Genomic DNA, 13,823 nt, shown 5'->3' on the forward strand with positions numbered 1-13,823 from the left:
CACCCAAAGTCACACTTCTGTCAGTAGAGCTATTACTACTAAATTTACATTCCATGTATTCAGTTTTAGTTCTACTTAAACGAAGGCCTTTAGACTCCAATGTAGACCTCCATAATTCAAGTTTTACTTGGGCTTTTTCTCTCGTTTTATCCATGAGAAGGATATTATCAGCAAAAAACATACACCAAGGTACATCCTCCTGTAAATGTTCAGTAAGACCATCCATAACTAAAGCAAAAGGATATGGGCTTAAACCCGATCCCTGATGTAATCCAACAGAATAGCAAAATATTTGGTCAATTCTCCTTCGGTTCGAACACAAGTAACAGCTCTAGTATACATATCTTTAATGACTTGAATATAAGTCATATCAACACCTTTCTTCTCAAGAACTCTCCAAAGGATATCTCTTGGAACCTCATCGTAAGTTTTTTCTAAATCGATAAAAATCAAATATAGATCCTCCTTATTATCTCTGAACTTCTGCATCAAACCTCTTAATAAATGTATAGCTTCCATAGTAGACCTGCCTGACATAAATCCAAATTGATTTTGAGAAATCTGAGCAATACGTCTTAACCTATGTTCAATTACCCTCTCCCATAATTTTAAAGTATGCCACATCAACTTAATTCCTCTATATTTTGAACACTCGTGTGCATCCCTGTTATTCTTAAAAATGAGGACCAAAATACTCTTCTTCTACTCCTCAGGCATCTTTTTAGTTTTTAAAATAATATTAAAGAGTTTAGTAAGCCAAGAAACTCCCAAATCTTCTAAATATTTACACACGTCAATTGGGATATCATCAGGTTCTACAGACTTCACACTCTTGGTTTTTTTTAAAGCCTCCTCAACTTCTTTTTTACTAATGCGACGGTAAAAATGAAATATTTTATTATTATTAACGATATTAAGATCACTAAGGTCGATCACATTTTCTGAAATTTCATTAAAAAATATATCAAAATAACTTATCCACTTATGTTGAATATTTTTTTCTAAGAAAATCACTTTTTTTATTTTCATCTTTAATACACTTTACTTGTGATAAATCTCTACTTTTTTTTTCTCTTTGTTTCGCTAGTTTATACATATATTTTTCACGCTTCTTAATATTTAATATATTATAAAGATCGTTAAAAACAGAATTTTTAGCGTCACAGATTGTTCTTTTAGACTCCCTTAGCGTCACAGATTGTTCTCTTAGACTCCCTACGGGCAGTTTGATATTTTTTTCAGTTCTCTAAGCATTTATATTTAAATCAATTTTTAAAACATACCTTCTTATATTTTATCTTTTCTTGTAATTTATTATTCCACCACTAACTATTTTTATTTATATATCTTTTGCTAATATTTTAATAGTGTTTGTTAATGTATTCCATGTTGCATTTGCTTCTTCATGAACATCCCAAATTTTGAAATCTTGAATATTACTTAAAAAAATTTATTTATGTTTTTTAGGTTCCTCATCTAATTCTACGATGATGAGTTCTAATATTTTTTATTTTACAACTCATCATCTTAAAATATAGAACTAATAATCGATGTTGAGTACTTAAATTCTCACTTGGAATGACCTTACAATCTTTACAATCTCGACGATTTCTTCTTCTCATAAGAAAATAATCGATTTGTGATTTATTCAATATTACAAATAAAATTTTTTCTTTTAAATCCTCACCTGCACTTATGAGCTTTAAGCCTCCATGCTTGTATTGACAAAAATTTTGTGAAAGGTTGCTCCTGTGACTTGTAATACAAAGGTTGACTGATTCTGGTAAGTTGGCCAACTTAGAATCCCTTGGAGCATGCTAATTTTTTAAAAAAGTTTTGAATTTCTTTTTATTTTGTTTTAGGCATTAATTTTGTATCAGTAATGTTGAGAAATCTAACCATTGAAAATTTATTCTTTGGATGGCTTTTGTTTTAAACTAAAGTTATTATAGATTTCCTGTTGCATGAATATATGCTTTAATTGTGATATTTGAAATGTGTTATTTGTATTACTTAGAAGAAAACATTGACATTGGAAAGTGTATAATACTTGATTCATTATCTACAATTTATATGTAAATAATTTGTTCATCTTTTGGATTAAGCAGACTATACCGGGAATGGAGAATTTTGCAGATTCTTCTCTTGTTTCTGGCCTCCCACAAATGGTAAAATGATTTTTGTAATGTTTTTAGCAAACTCTTTAGCTCAAGTTACAAAAAGTTCAATTACTTCTGCCTGTTTCAGGTTATTGAGAGCATTAATAAATGTGATGTGGACATTCGTAGAGAGTTGTTTAGCAGCATTTTGGTAAGTAAATGCTTTATTTATTTCTTGCATGTCAGGCAATTGCAAGCATTCAGATATTGATCATATTTTACATGTTATTTATTTCACAATTTCTACTGAAACATTTAACTTATCCAAACGATGACACGTGATATTTGTTCCCTATAATTTTTTTGTTTTAAAAATAGATTTAAAAAAAAAAAAAAAAAAAAAAAAAAAAAAGCAGAAGAATGGTAAAATTTTAGGTGCCAAGAAGAAAATAACTTTTATTTTTAGTAGTTATCTAAAATGAGGATGCATGATTCAAGGGGATTTACTTATCTGGATTCTTAGATCACACCTTTGAACATAAAGATTTGAGTTCCAAGTAGTCAGCATACGAAGACAAATTATTGATTGAAGGCTTGGTGACCATTATCATGTGACGAGAAATCTATACCATGGGATGGTGATTTAGATGAAAACAAAATTCGGAAGAATTTAATTTTACCTTGACAAGTTTTTAGTTTGAACTTTAAATTTGAGTTATGAGTTTCTTAATGATTTTGTTTTTATTGTGAAGTCAGTTTAGCGAAAATTTAAATTGTTTTAAGATTTATATTTTGCCTATAAATAGGCATGGTTTCTTGAATGAAGGAATTAAAAAATTCCTCCTCTCTCTCTCTCTCTCTCTCTCTCTCTCTATATATATATATATATATATATATATATATATATATCCTATTGCAGTTGTGCCTACTTAGGATACTAAAAATTTGGCAGCTACATCATTGTAGTAGCCAACTGTTATCTGTTCTAGCGTTAACAACACTCCCTCTACCCTCCTTTTGTCTCTTACAACCATAAAATTTCTTGCACCAAAAAATTGTCCGCCTACTATTCTACCTATCCAACATGAAAACAACACTTCCTCTGCCCAATCCCATTCGCCCCACCCCCCAACACACACACACAATAAATCTCTCTCCCTCCCTCCCTCCCTCCTGCACCCCCTCCCTTTACTCTCTTCTATTCGCTTCAAGTTCAGTGTACTTATTTATTTATTTATGTTGAACCGGATTTTACACTGTAAGTGCTCTATTAGTAGAAAGGACGTGATGTATCCATTCTTATAATTTGACCCTCTTTGAAATGACGGGAGTATATATGTCTTGCTCATATGCCTATGTGCTCTAATTGTTCTTAATTTAGCTGTTTTCTATTATGCATTATTGGAAAAAAACTGCAGATGTTTAACTTAAAAATACTCTGGCGAGAAACCTTTTCTTTCTCGAAAATTATCAGAGTTTCTTCCCTGCCAAAGTAATCAGCTAAAATGTTGTACAGTTAAAGCACAGAATCAAGTTTTCTTGACCTGTGCTTTTATCCACCTAAAACTACTTCACTTAATAATGATTGCTCTTGCATAATATTTCTGTCACAATATTTATATACTTGCTTATTTATAGTGTGCTTTTCTTTGGTGCCTGTAACTTTTTAGCTGGAGATGTAATGCTGTTATATGCTGCATAAACTGAAAGTATGCTTTTTGATAAACTATGTAGCGAAATACGTACAATTGTTTTGCTCCTTGCTGTATTTCTGCTCCTCCTCATATTGCTAGTGCTGCAGCTATGTTTATGTTTTTGATTTTTTCCATGCATCTTTGTAGGCTTTATTTGTAATATCGTCTTTTTATAGTATCATTGAACAAGCAAGTGTTTTTTTTTTCCGTCTTTTCCATATTGCTTTCTTGAAAATGAGTTTATCATAGCGCTTTGGTAGTTGCATGTAGTTGTTTTTGATGTTTTGGTGATTCCCATCTTTTTCTTACCAGCTTTCTGGTGGCACAGCATCCATGCAGCAACTAAAAGAGAGGCTTGAAAAGGATCTAATGGAGGTACTTTTTTGCAGCCAACATCTTACTAGCTTGTTTTTTATTAATTTAGCATAAAGTTTTCGGTTATTTTTTCTTTTATCTAATGCTACTCACAAATGATAAGCCCTTGTTCTTTATGCATATTAAGTTCAAAATATTGGTTCCCCGTGCTGAATTTTTTTTTTTAAATCAGACAAGTTTAATTATCATTAAATGAAAAAAGTACAATGTGAAGTAGTGACAAAACATTACTAGATGAAATGAAGAAATAAAAACATTATATATCGACATGGAAAAAATAGTAGGAAAAACCTCAGGATCATTTTATAATCGTCTAACTTAGATCATATGATTGTATACTTGATGTTTTTTTCTTTCTTAGCATATATAATCTGAAATTTCTTGTTCATCAGCTCTTATATTGCTAGAAGTGCTAACAACAAAGGCAACATAAATTGTCTGCATCACTGGCATTCCTAGCAATAATTTGATTATCACAAGCAGGAACCCCAGGAGGGACAAGTTCAAGAATCATGTGAATAGGCCTAGGGATTTGGCTAGCTGCGCTGAAAGGCCTTGATACTATGATTGGAACCAAAGTTGTTTGAAGTTTTGAGTTTAAACTAGATAAATATCGCCATTGCTTCAAACAATTGAATTTTATTAGTTGAAAGATCCCAATTGCCTTGATTACTTGGTTTCCATAGCTTCTGGGCTGCTCTTTAACTTTCTTAGAAGTGAACTTAATATTTTCAAAAAAAAAATAATATGGTTGAATGCCTTCTAATTTAACCTTCTGTCAGTCAACTTTTTTGATTTTGAAAAGTGAAAATAATTTTTAAATTTAAATTTAATATAATAGGTATATAGTTTGAGTTTTGAGAGTAGTATGTTTTAATTTTTGAAAAAAATGAGACTAAATGAATCTCATTAGTCTAATAGTTTGCATAATCGTGTCCGATACCGTGAATACTACACTTTCCCGAAATATAAGTGTATACCTCGACGATGGACCAAATATTTCAAACTAAGAGATTTGTGACATCCGTTTGACCTGCAAATTTTTTATGTGTGACAGACAAGTTCCTCTACCTAATATAAAGATTAAGTAGGGTTTATTTTACCTGGGTTCCAAGTTCTCTATAAAGGCAAACCTCTATAGTTAATTACATCTTAAATGACGGGGTCACTTGAGAAAACTCTCGATGATGATCAGAGGTACTAGTCTTCTTCAAGAATTTAAAGTTTAGGTTTTCACGGTAGGACGTGAAAAAATAAGTGGGAGTGACTCAAATAGGAACAATTATTTTCAGGAGTTCAAAGGAAGAAAAATGTATTGGATGTCACAGATCCTGAGGAGAAACATCAGTAACTTTGTAAACTATCTTAATGTGTGGCTTAGTTTTTGAGACGATGTTATTCAAGTTTTCAATTCTGTCAATTTTATTATTTGAGACTTACACTTGCATAATAATTAATTATGTAAATAGCCCGCAGAGGTAGGAGTATTTACGTTGTACCGGACGACAACCTCGGAACCTAATGTGAGTTAGGACTTGCGCTGTGCAATATGGTTTTACAGGAGTCTAAAGAGGGTGCGTGCTGGGAGAGCTACCTCGAAGTTCTATTGGTTATTATTTAGACTAATTAGAGATTGCTAAAGAAGATTCTCTTATTGCTCGATCTAAACTTCTTGTCGTGCAGCCCACAAAGCTGACTCCAAGCTCCTATTTGAAGTAGCAATCCTAAAGTCTAAGGTTCAAAAAGTTTTACCAGGTGCGCTTCAAGTTTTGGTTTTATTATTATTCAAGCATTATGGGGGGGGGGGGGGGGGGATTATAGTTGATTAGAGCAGTACCGGTTGGGATTTCACGGTTTCCTCGTTTCGGTACCACTATTTTCTTTTGAATTTACTTAGCTTAAACGAGTCGTTAAGTTCATTTAAACTAGGAAAATCCTCGTTAGCAACGTATGTTACCTCATTCGAGGGACTCCCGTAAATTTAAAAGTACGTTTTATGTTTTTATTTTTATTTTGAAAATGTTGTTTGGTTTTTGAAAATTGTTTTTTGTTATTTTTTATTTTATTTTATTTTTATTTTTGAAAAATGTTGTTTAATTTTTGAAAATTGTTTTATTTTGAAAATGAAATTGCAACCATGCATGCATGATACAGTAAAGCAAGAGTAAATTATAGTGATAAAAATGACAATAAATAAAATGTACATGCGTACCTGACGTATCTGCTGTTGATGTTCCCGCTGCGTGGTTAGTTCATAAACATAATATAATTTGTAAAAAATTTAAATAAATATGCAGAACAAGGAGAAAACAAGAAAGGAGAAAACAAGAGTTCTAGTGTAAAAGTAGCAAAACGAGTCATGACAGCAGTTAGGAACTACCAACAACAGCTTCTAAGGGCTAAACGGCACTTCCTAGCACCAAAAAACAGTTATTAATCACCAAATAAAAACTATAAGCTTCCAAACAACACTTCCTAGCACCAAATAGAAGCTATAAGCTTCCAAACAGCACTTCTAGCACTAAAGAGCAGCTAACAGTTCCCCAAACAGCCATCTACAGCAGCCTACAGCTCCCAAACAGCCATCCACAGCAGCTAACAGCTCCCAAACAGCCTCCTACAGCTTTTCTACAGCTCTCACAGCACTTTTAAACTCCCAACAGCACTTCTACTCCTATTAACAGCTCCCAACAGCCACCCACAGCTCTCACATCACTTTCAAACCCAAACAGCAGCTTTCTACTGCTCTTCTACAGCTTTCAAGCACTCCAAACAGCAATCGGTGATTCCAAACAGCTTTTATTAACTCACAAAACATATTTTTAGAGGCTCCAAATTGTTGAGGAATTTAAACACGAATCAGCCCACAAAGGAAAATGCCCCAAAACGGTGCAAGAACTGCTCCAAAAACCAGTCAACAAAGGCACCCAAAATCAGTGCCAAAGGGGGTGCAAAAACTTCTCCAAAACCAGCCCACAAAGCACCCAAAATCAGTGCTAAAACCTCTCTAAAAAGGTACTTTTAAAGCTCCAAGAACTGCAGCAAAACCGGCCTAAACCAGTCCACAAAAGCACCCAAAATCAGTGCTAAAACGGTGCCAAAGTGGTGCAAAAACTGCTCCAAAACCAGCGCACAAAAGCACCCAAAATGGCTCCAAACAGTGAGTAAAGCAACCCCCAAATGATGGGCTTAATGCCTTTAAAACAGTGAGTAAAACGGCCCCCAAAATTGGCATTTAAAATCTTGACATTCAAAGAGTTCTGTATGTACATATATTCAATTCAAGTTTTTCACAAGTGTAAGTATATCCAGAATTCAAATAAGCTGCATATGTACAATTGCATTGGTATACGAAAAGGACAAAGGCAATAGCAATTCCATATACCGCACGCATGCATTCAGATCTCACATATGTAGGCGTTCTATGCATTATAAAGTTGTAACAGTGTTTCAAAGAAAACAATACAAGACAAGCTTGGTCCTCAATAAGGAATAATATTTTCCCAGATTCAGCTATTATTATTTAGGAGTAGCCCATAAATAATCAGTGGCATTCAACTTCCTACCCAAAATTGTAGTAACTTTTATATGATATGAAAGATTCGCATGGCATGAATGTAATGAGTAGAGTTTATGTGTGAGATATGTAAATATACATTGAATTGAGTGGAATGTTTCCCTCAATTTCCAAATCGGCCTAGATAAGTTAGCTCACAAGGAAACCCAATATTGCATGAATAATTTTCACCCTCTTCCACCAGTCAAAAGCATAGGACCCTTAGATCTTTGCAAAAGTAAGAAGAAAAAGCATGTAACTTTCAGGTTTTCACCTTTTCTCACAAATCAATGAGCATAAGACTTTCAAATCTTTCCAAAAGTAAGAAGAAAAGCATGTAAGCTTCAGATTTTTTTTTAACCAATCTAGAGTTAAATGCCTTGGGGGCGAGCCGACTGCCAGGGGGAGGCGAGCGACTAGGGTTGTGACACTGAGGAGGAGGCGAGATTGAGTTCGGTGCGTGAGGGAGAAGGCAAGCAGGTGAATCTTGAGCGAGAGAGGCGAAGAGGAGGGGACGAGAGGGATCTGTCGAGAGCAGGGGTTCGCGATGCCGAGAGGAGAGCAGACGGGGAGATCTAATAGAATAAAGGAGAGTGGGAGAGCTTAATTAATCAAAGGAGCGGATCGAGCGAATTTGTAAAAACGCGAGTGTCAGTTACAGACATTAGGTGCGAAATTAATTACCTTCCATGTGGGGGAATGCTTATTAGGTAAATACTAACTTTTAATTAAACCCAATTAATATGAGATTAAATGGTTAATTTGAAGTTCGAAATTTGAATTTTAAAATTATGTGAGCTGGGGTGATTAGCCTGTGTTCAGCCCGCATCCAACCCAAATCGAACTCGAGTTGAACCTAGGTTGAGCCCGAGCCCGCGCCTCGCTAATTAAAAAAAACGTTCATCGATTTCTGTGCTAATTGCTCACATGCAAAATCATTTTGATATGGGTGTCATTTCTAGCTAAATTCGACGTTTCAGACGCATCTGCGTGGTCCGTTTCGTCTTCCAGGGTAGTCCAGACGAGTTCGCCGACGGGTAAGTCAATTTAAGTCAAAATTGTGCGTGGTGCAATGCATGGACAAAATGCGGCGTTAGTTAGAATTTGAGTCGCAAGAGGTTTGTCTAGAGGCTGCTCCTATTCATTGCAGGAACTCAACTCGAGTTTCATATGCCGGTTCTAACCAACTCAGCAAAATTGCAAGGATTCGAGACCGCCCATACGAGACTCGAAGAAGTGACAAGGTGTCTCGAATTTTTTAAATGGTGTGAGTCCCGTACTAGTCCTCTAGGAGGGTTAAATAAGGGAAGTCTAAAGCTAAATCCTAGGCTCTAAGAAGAGAAGTGAAAACCTCACCCAAAAATGAGGTCAACACCTTCTTTCAGAAGCTGTTAGATGTCGAGTTCCATCTTAATTTCTTTTTGAAGTGGGGGAAAAAAACCAATTCAACTGATACCAAGCCACTAACGATTAGAAAGCTTTTGCAGCAGCATCATTGACCTAGAGCGTTTTTCAAAAATTGAATTTAAAGTATACAATATTGATTGATTGAAGTAACAAATTTATGAATGGAAAAATTATCGAACTTGGGGTGAAGTCAAAATGAGGTGTCCATTTTAAGTATGCACATTTGGAATCCAACCACATGGTACATTCTTCGAGAAAAAAGTTCTTGAATAATTAGAAATTTAGGATACTTTGATGAAGTCCCTCTGGGGATGTGCATTCGATCGGTTTAAATGATTTTTTTGATGAATTAGCTCAATTGATTGGTTTTGAAATGTTCATTATAGTAAATCAAATTGGCCAAACAGGACTCACAACCGAGCTAAACCAACTAACAACTTTTTTTGATTTTAGATAAACATAAATTGTTTAAGAGACTCATTAGTTTCTCAGGGGATCAAACCATCCTCAGATTTGGCTAACATAAAAAATGGACTACCAAAAGTTACAAGAATAAATGATAAAAATTGGGAAGAAAGATTAATACCAATTTGATGAATATCTTGAAAAAACATGTAAAAACGAATCATAGAAAAGATTATGATTTAAGCTCTTAAAATGTAGAGCAATCGAAATAGGGATTAAACCTCTTTGATTATGAAGACTGGAAGTTTTCAAAGCCCCTTTCTCTATGCACAAATAAAACTCAAAGTGGAGAATGAATAACATCAGCGGTAATTACCATGTGTTGGGGGAGAACTAATATTTCTAACTGAATATCCTTGTTTCAAATTACGTAATATGAGGCACGTCTTGAGGCCCTCTTTAATGTTTTTTTGCTAAAAAAAAGCAATGAGGCTTTCACTTAATTTTCCACCTCGCCTCAAAAAATGCCTCAAATTCTTAAGGGTATACTTAACTTTTTTAGCAATATTAGAAGTAATATAAATATGCCTTAACCTATTATCCTTCAAATCTTACCCATTAAATAGCAGAAAATAAAAGGAAAATGTATTCATAGAAAATTTATATAGTTGAGTTCTCTCTATGATCTAAGTTCTAGTTTAATTAATTTTTTTATTGATGATTCTTCTTTAAAAAAAGAAGATAACTGAGATTAAAGGTAACGAGGTATGAGAAAATATACATACGCTAAGGATAAGGTGTGAGATAAATAATTAATCATGTCGATGATTCCATTGAAAATCAATTGGGTGATGAGCGACAAGGGACTTTTAAATTTAAAATCAAATGTTGTTGCCATTTTATATATTTTTTTTGTGGGGGAGAGAGAGATTTATGTCGAAGTTTTTTTTTTTGAATTGTTTTGTTTTGTTGTTTTAATATTTCATTTTAATATTTTAGCTTATTTTGATAATTTAATGTTTGTATAACTCACATTATTTCATAATTTGATGTTAGAATATTAACGTTTTACTTCTTAATTTTAAGTAATTTAGTACTTTTAACTTTGTTAGGATATTGTTATATTACTTATAAAATGTTAGTAATTATAAGTAATTTAATACTTACCTATCATTCAAATTTTAAATGTGTAGCAAAGTATATGTAATTCTATTTATAAAAGTCTCAAATAAATTAAGAAAAAAGAAACAATTCTCAACATTCCCCCCCCCCCCAAAATTTTACTCTACACTGAGGAGACAAATGAAACCAAAATATGTTAAACAAACTGAAAATCTTTGCTCATATACTTATCTAAAGAAAATAAACCAAGAAAAAAAATTAAAATAAATAGATGAACATTGATCATATGTATTTCATCCCATTGCTTCTACTGATTGTTCAGAACATGTAGAGATATTGCTAATTTATGTATCATGCAAACTTCAAATGTGCAACAGAGCATATGCAATTCTATTTATAAAAGTCTCAGCAGAAGAAAACTAAAACAAATGAGTGATGCTCAACACTCTCCACCTCAAAATGTTATTCCACAGTTAGGATATTTAAAATAATAAATCTTAAAAAAAAAAATGAACAAATCTCATATATTTTCCATTCCATAGCTTCTAATGTTTCATCAGGATTACTATTGATGTTACTAATTAATCTATCTTGCAAACTTAAACTTTACATCAAAGCATATGCAATACAAGAAGAAAAAAAATATATAGGTGCTTAGAAATCTCATGTTCATCTATGCATATACATGAAAAAGAACAAGCTAATTGACCATCATATAACGGTGGATACATATGCAGATCAAGAACACAAAAAAATTCACAAAAGAAATAAGAAAAGCAGAGGTTGGTGGCGAATGAACTGCAAAAAAAAAAAAAAAATCCATAGAGGAGAAAACTTCACCTGAAGGTTGTGGCAAGTCGTCAGCGTCGAACAGAGGGAGGGGAGCGGAACCAGGTTTCAGCCTTAATGATACGATTGATAAAGGAAGGCAGAGGTGAGGGTCTATGCAAGTATAGGGAGTGGGATTACCAAAAATCCAAAGGGGTAGCTGCTTCAAAGGCACCTCGCAATGGAGCTCCAGCCGCGGAACGCCCTCTCACCCTTCCCTTTCGGCGTTTGACTTGTTGCGGCCCCCAAATAGAGAAACACTCGAAATAGAAGGGTTCCCAAACGTCGCTTCTCCTTTTCCACAAAATAATAGCCACAAAACGGGATCCTAAACGGGCCCTTAATGACTCTAAAGTTTTCCTAATGTCTTTTATAGTTATGGTTATCTTCTCTTCATTTATTTTCCTCCAAATATGATTTTCTTATTTTTTTTCCTAATCCCCATTCTCACTTATTCTTTTGGTTTTCTCTGCAAGAAATTTACTTAATTTTATATCGGCTCAATCACTTAATTTTCACATTTTCCTATTCGTAGTCTTCTAGTTTCAAGCAATATATACGGCCAATTCTCTTTGAAATTTGAATATGTTGTGGCAAATTAAAATCTTAGGGGCCTTTAAGGATCATTTTGTAAAAAATACACTAAACAAATATGTTTTTATAAACAAAAATAAAAGATAAAGTTGATCCAGAAGAATGCCCTGAGGCAATAAATCTGTCTCATTACAATTGTATAAGAGAAAAGCCCTAGCATGCTAAAATTTAAATTCAATTTATTAATTTTGGTATACACTCTTTTTTATCCTGTTAACTCAAATTTCAAACTTTTTTGCATCTGGGAATATGATCATTTTAATGGTGATTTTACTGCGCAGCATAATATTTATTTATTTTTAAGAATATACTGTTTAATCCGTGTGGCATGTTTTTGTGGCCTTGTAGGAGAGTCCTCAAGCTGCAAGGGTGAAGGTATTAGCTAGCGGAAACGCGACAGAGAGACGATTCAGGTCTGTTTTACATTCTGTGCCATAGAAATTTTGTCTAATACTTGAAATATCACTAATACTTGACGTTTATTTATTGCAATAATTTAAAGTTTTTTTGTCTGTAGTAAGTAATTTTGGTCGATGGTTATGAAAGTAATAATGCTTATTTTGTTGATGCTGATTGGAAAATGAAAGTTTTCTTGCTTTAGTGTTGCAATGCAGACATTGAGTAATTAAACCATTTGCACTAAATCAGATGATATATTAATTTTCTTACATACATACCTTGATGGGACCTTAAAGGATGATCAAGAATGTCTGTGGATGTCATAATTTGTCGAAAGAGAGTTTCGTTCTGACTACCCCTAGTTTTATATACAACAAAAAGATTATAAATTTACATGTGTTCGTTTTGTGTTAGCTGCCTTTATTTTTATTTCATATTCTCAAAGATTTGATTGTGGCATGTGTAAGTACATGAGTTTGGTAGTTTAAAAAAATAACATTGGCGCTACTTTTGTAAATATATTAATCTGAATGGTATATATGTAATTATTCCAAAACATATTTAGGAGAGATTTTTACACAAGTATTGACTCTCCTTTTTTCTTTTAATTTCCAGTTCTTTTATTCATCTAAAATAACTGGCTCTATTATTCTCTACAGTGTATGGATAGGAGGGAGCATTTTGGCTTCCCTTGGATCATTTCAGCAGATGTGGTTCTCCAAAGGGGAGTGAGTACTTAAACTGTTGCATTTTTTTTTTTTTTTGGTTAATTTTCCTAATTACATGTTATTTTTTTATTTTTTGCTTTCTCCATAACCGGTCCAGCGAAGCATTTGGCCGGTCCAGCGAAGCATTTGGTGGAGCTTAATTCTATTTTCTTACTTCAAGTTGATGAGTTAGGTTCGAGTCCAACATAAAAATAATATAAAAGTTTACATACCGACACAATTCTAATGTATTTACTTATCTAACCCCTAAAGTTTGATTTAGTATAATAAACTTATATATGAAAAGACGCATTTCACTTTTAAACATATATCAATAGCGGCATTTTTTATGTGATGTTAAAGATTTGACTAATATTCATATAAGTATGAATGCAAGATATATAAATATATAAGAATTATGAGTTATCTATCTAAATGCCCCAAATATGATAAACCCATATCTGATATGTTTATTAGACAGTTATAAATGTGCAAACCCGAAGCTGAAGCAACATGACCTGAAACATACAAATCGTGTGGCTTAGCTAGCATCAGCACAAAGCCAAAGTAGACAAAAATCATCCGGCCAGACTCTAAACTCAAAAAATAACCAAAAAACATCATAATTTAATAGAAA

The 13,823-nt window shown here is 33.3% G+C and overlaps 1 protein-coding gene across 1 annotated transcript in view; it reads left to right on the forward strand.

The window, feature by feature from the left end:
• LOC110023800 (actin-related protein 4) overlaps positions 1–13,211 on the forward strand; it is a 28,960-nt gene extending 15,749 nt beyond the window's left edge. Inside the window, exons 15-19 of the mRNA XM_020723392.1 lie at positions 2,109–2,168; positions 2,248–2,310; positions 4,106–4,168; positions 12,429–12,493; positions 13,139–13,211. Coding sequence (XP_020579051.1) covers positions 2,109–2,168; positions 2,248–2,310; positions 4,106–4,168; positions 12,429–12,493; positions 13,139–13,211 — 324 coding nt within the window. The remainder of the gene's footprint in view (positions 1–2,108; positions 2,169–2,247; positions 2,311–4,105; positions 4,169–12,428; positions 12,494–13,138) is intronic.
• Positions 13,212–13,823: the final 612 nt, after the last annotated feature.

This window comes from Phalaenopsis equestris, unplaced genomic scaffold (assembly GCF_001263595.1).
Source record: "Phalaenopsis equestris unplaced genomic scaffold, ASM126359v1 Scaffold000232, whole genome shotgun sequence".
NCBI classification, from domain to species: domain Eukaryota; kingdom Viridiplantae; phylum Streptophyta; class Magnoliopsida; order Asparagales; family Orchidaceae; genus Phalaenopsis; species Phalaenopsis equestris.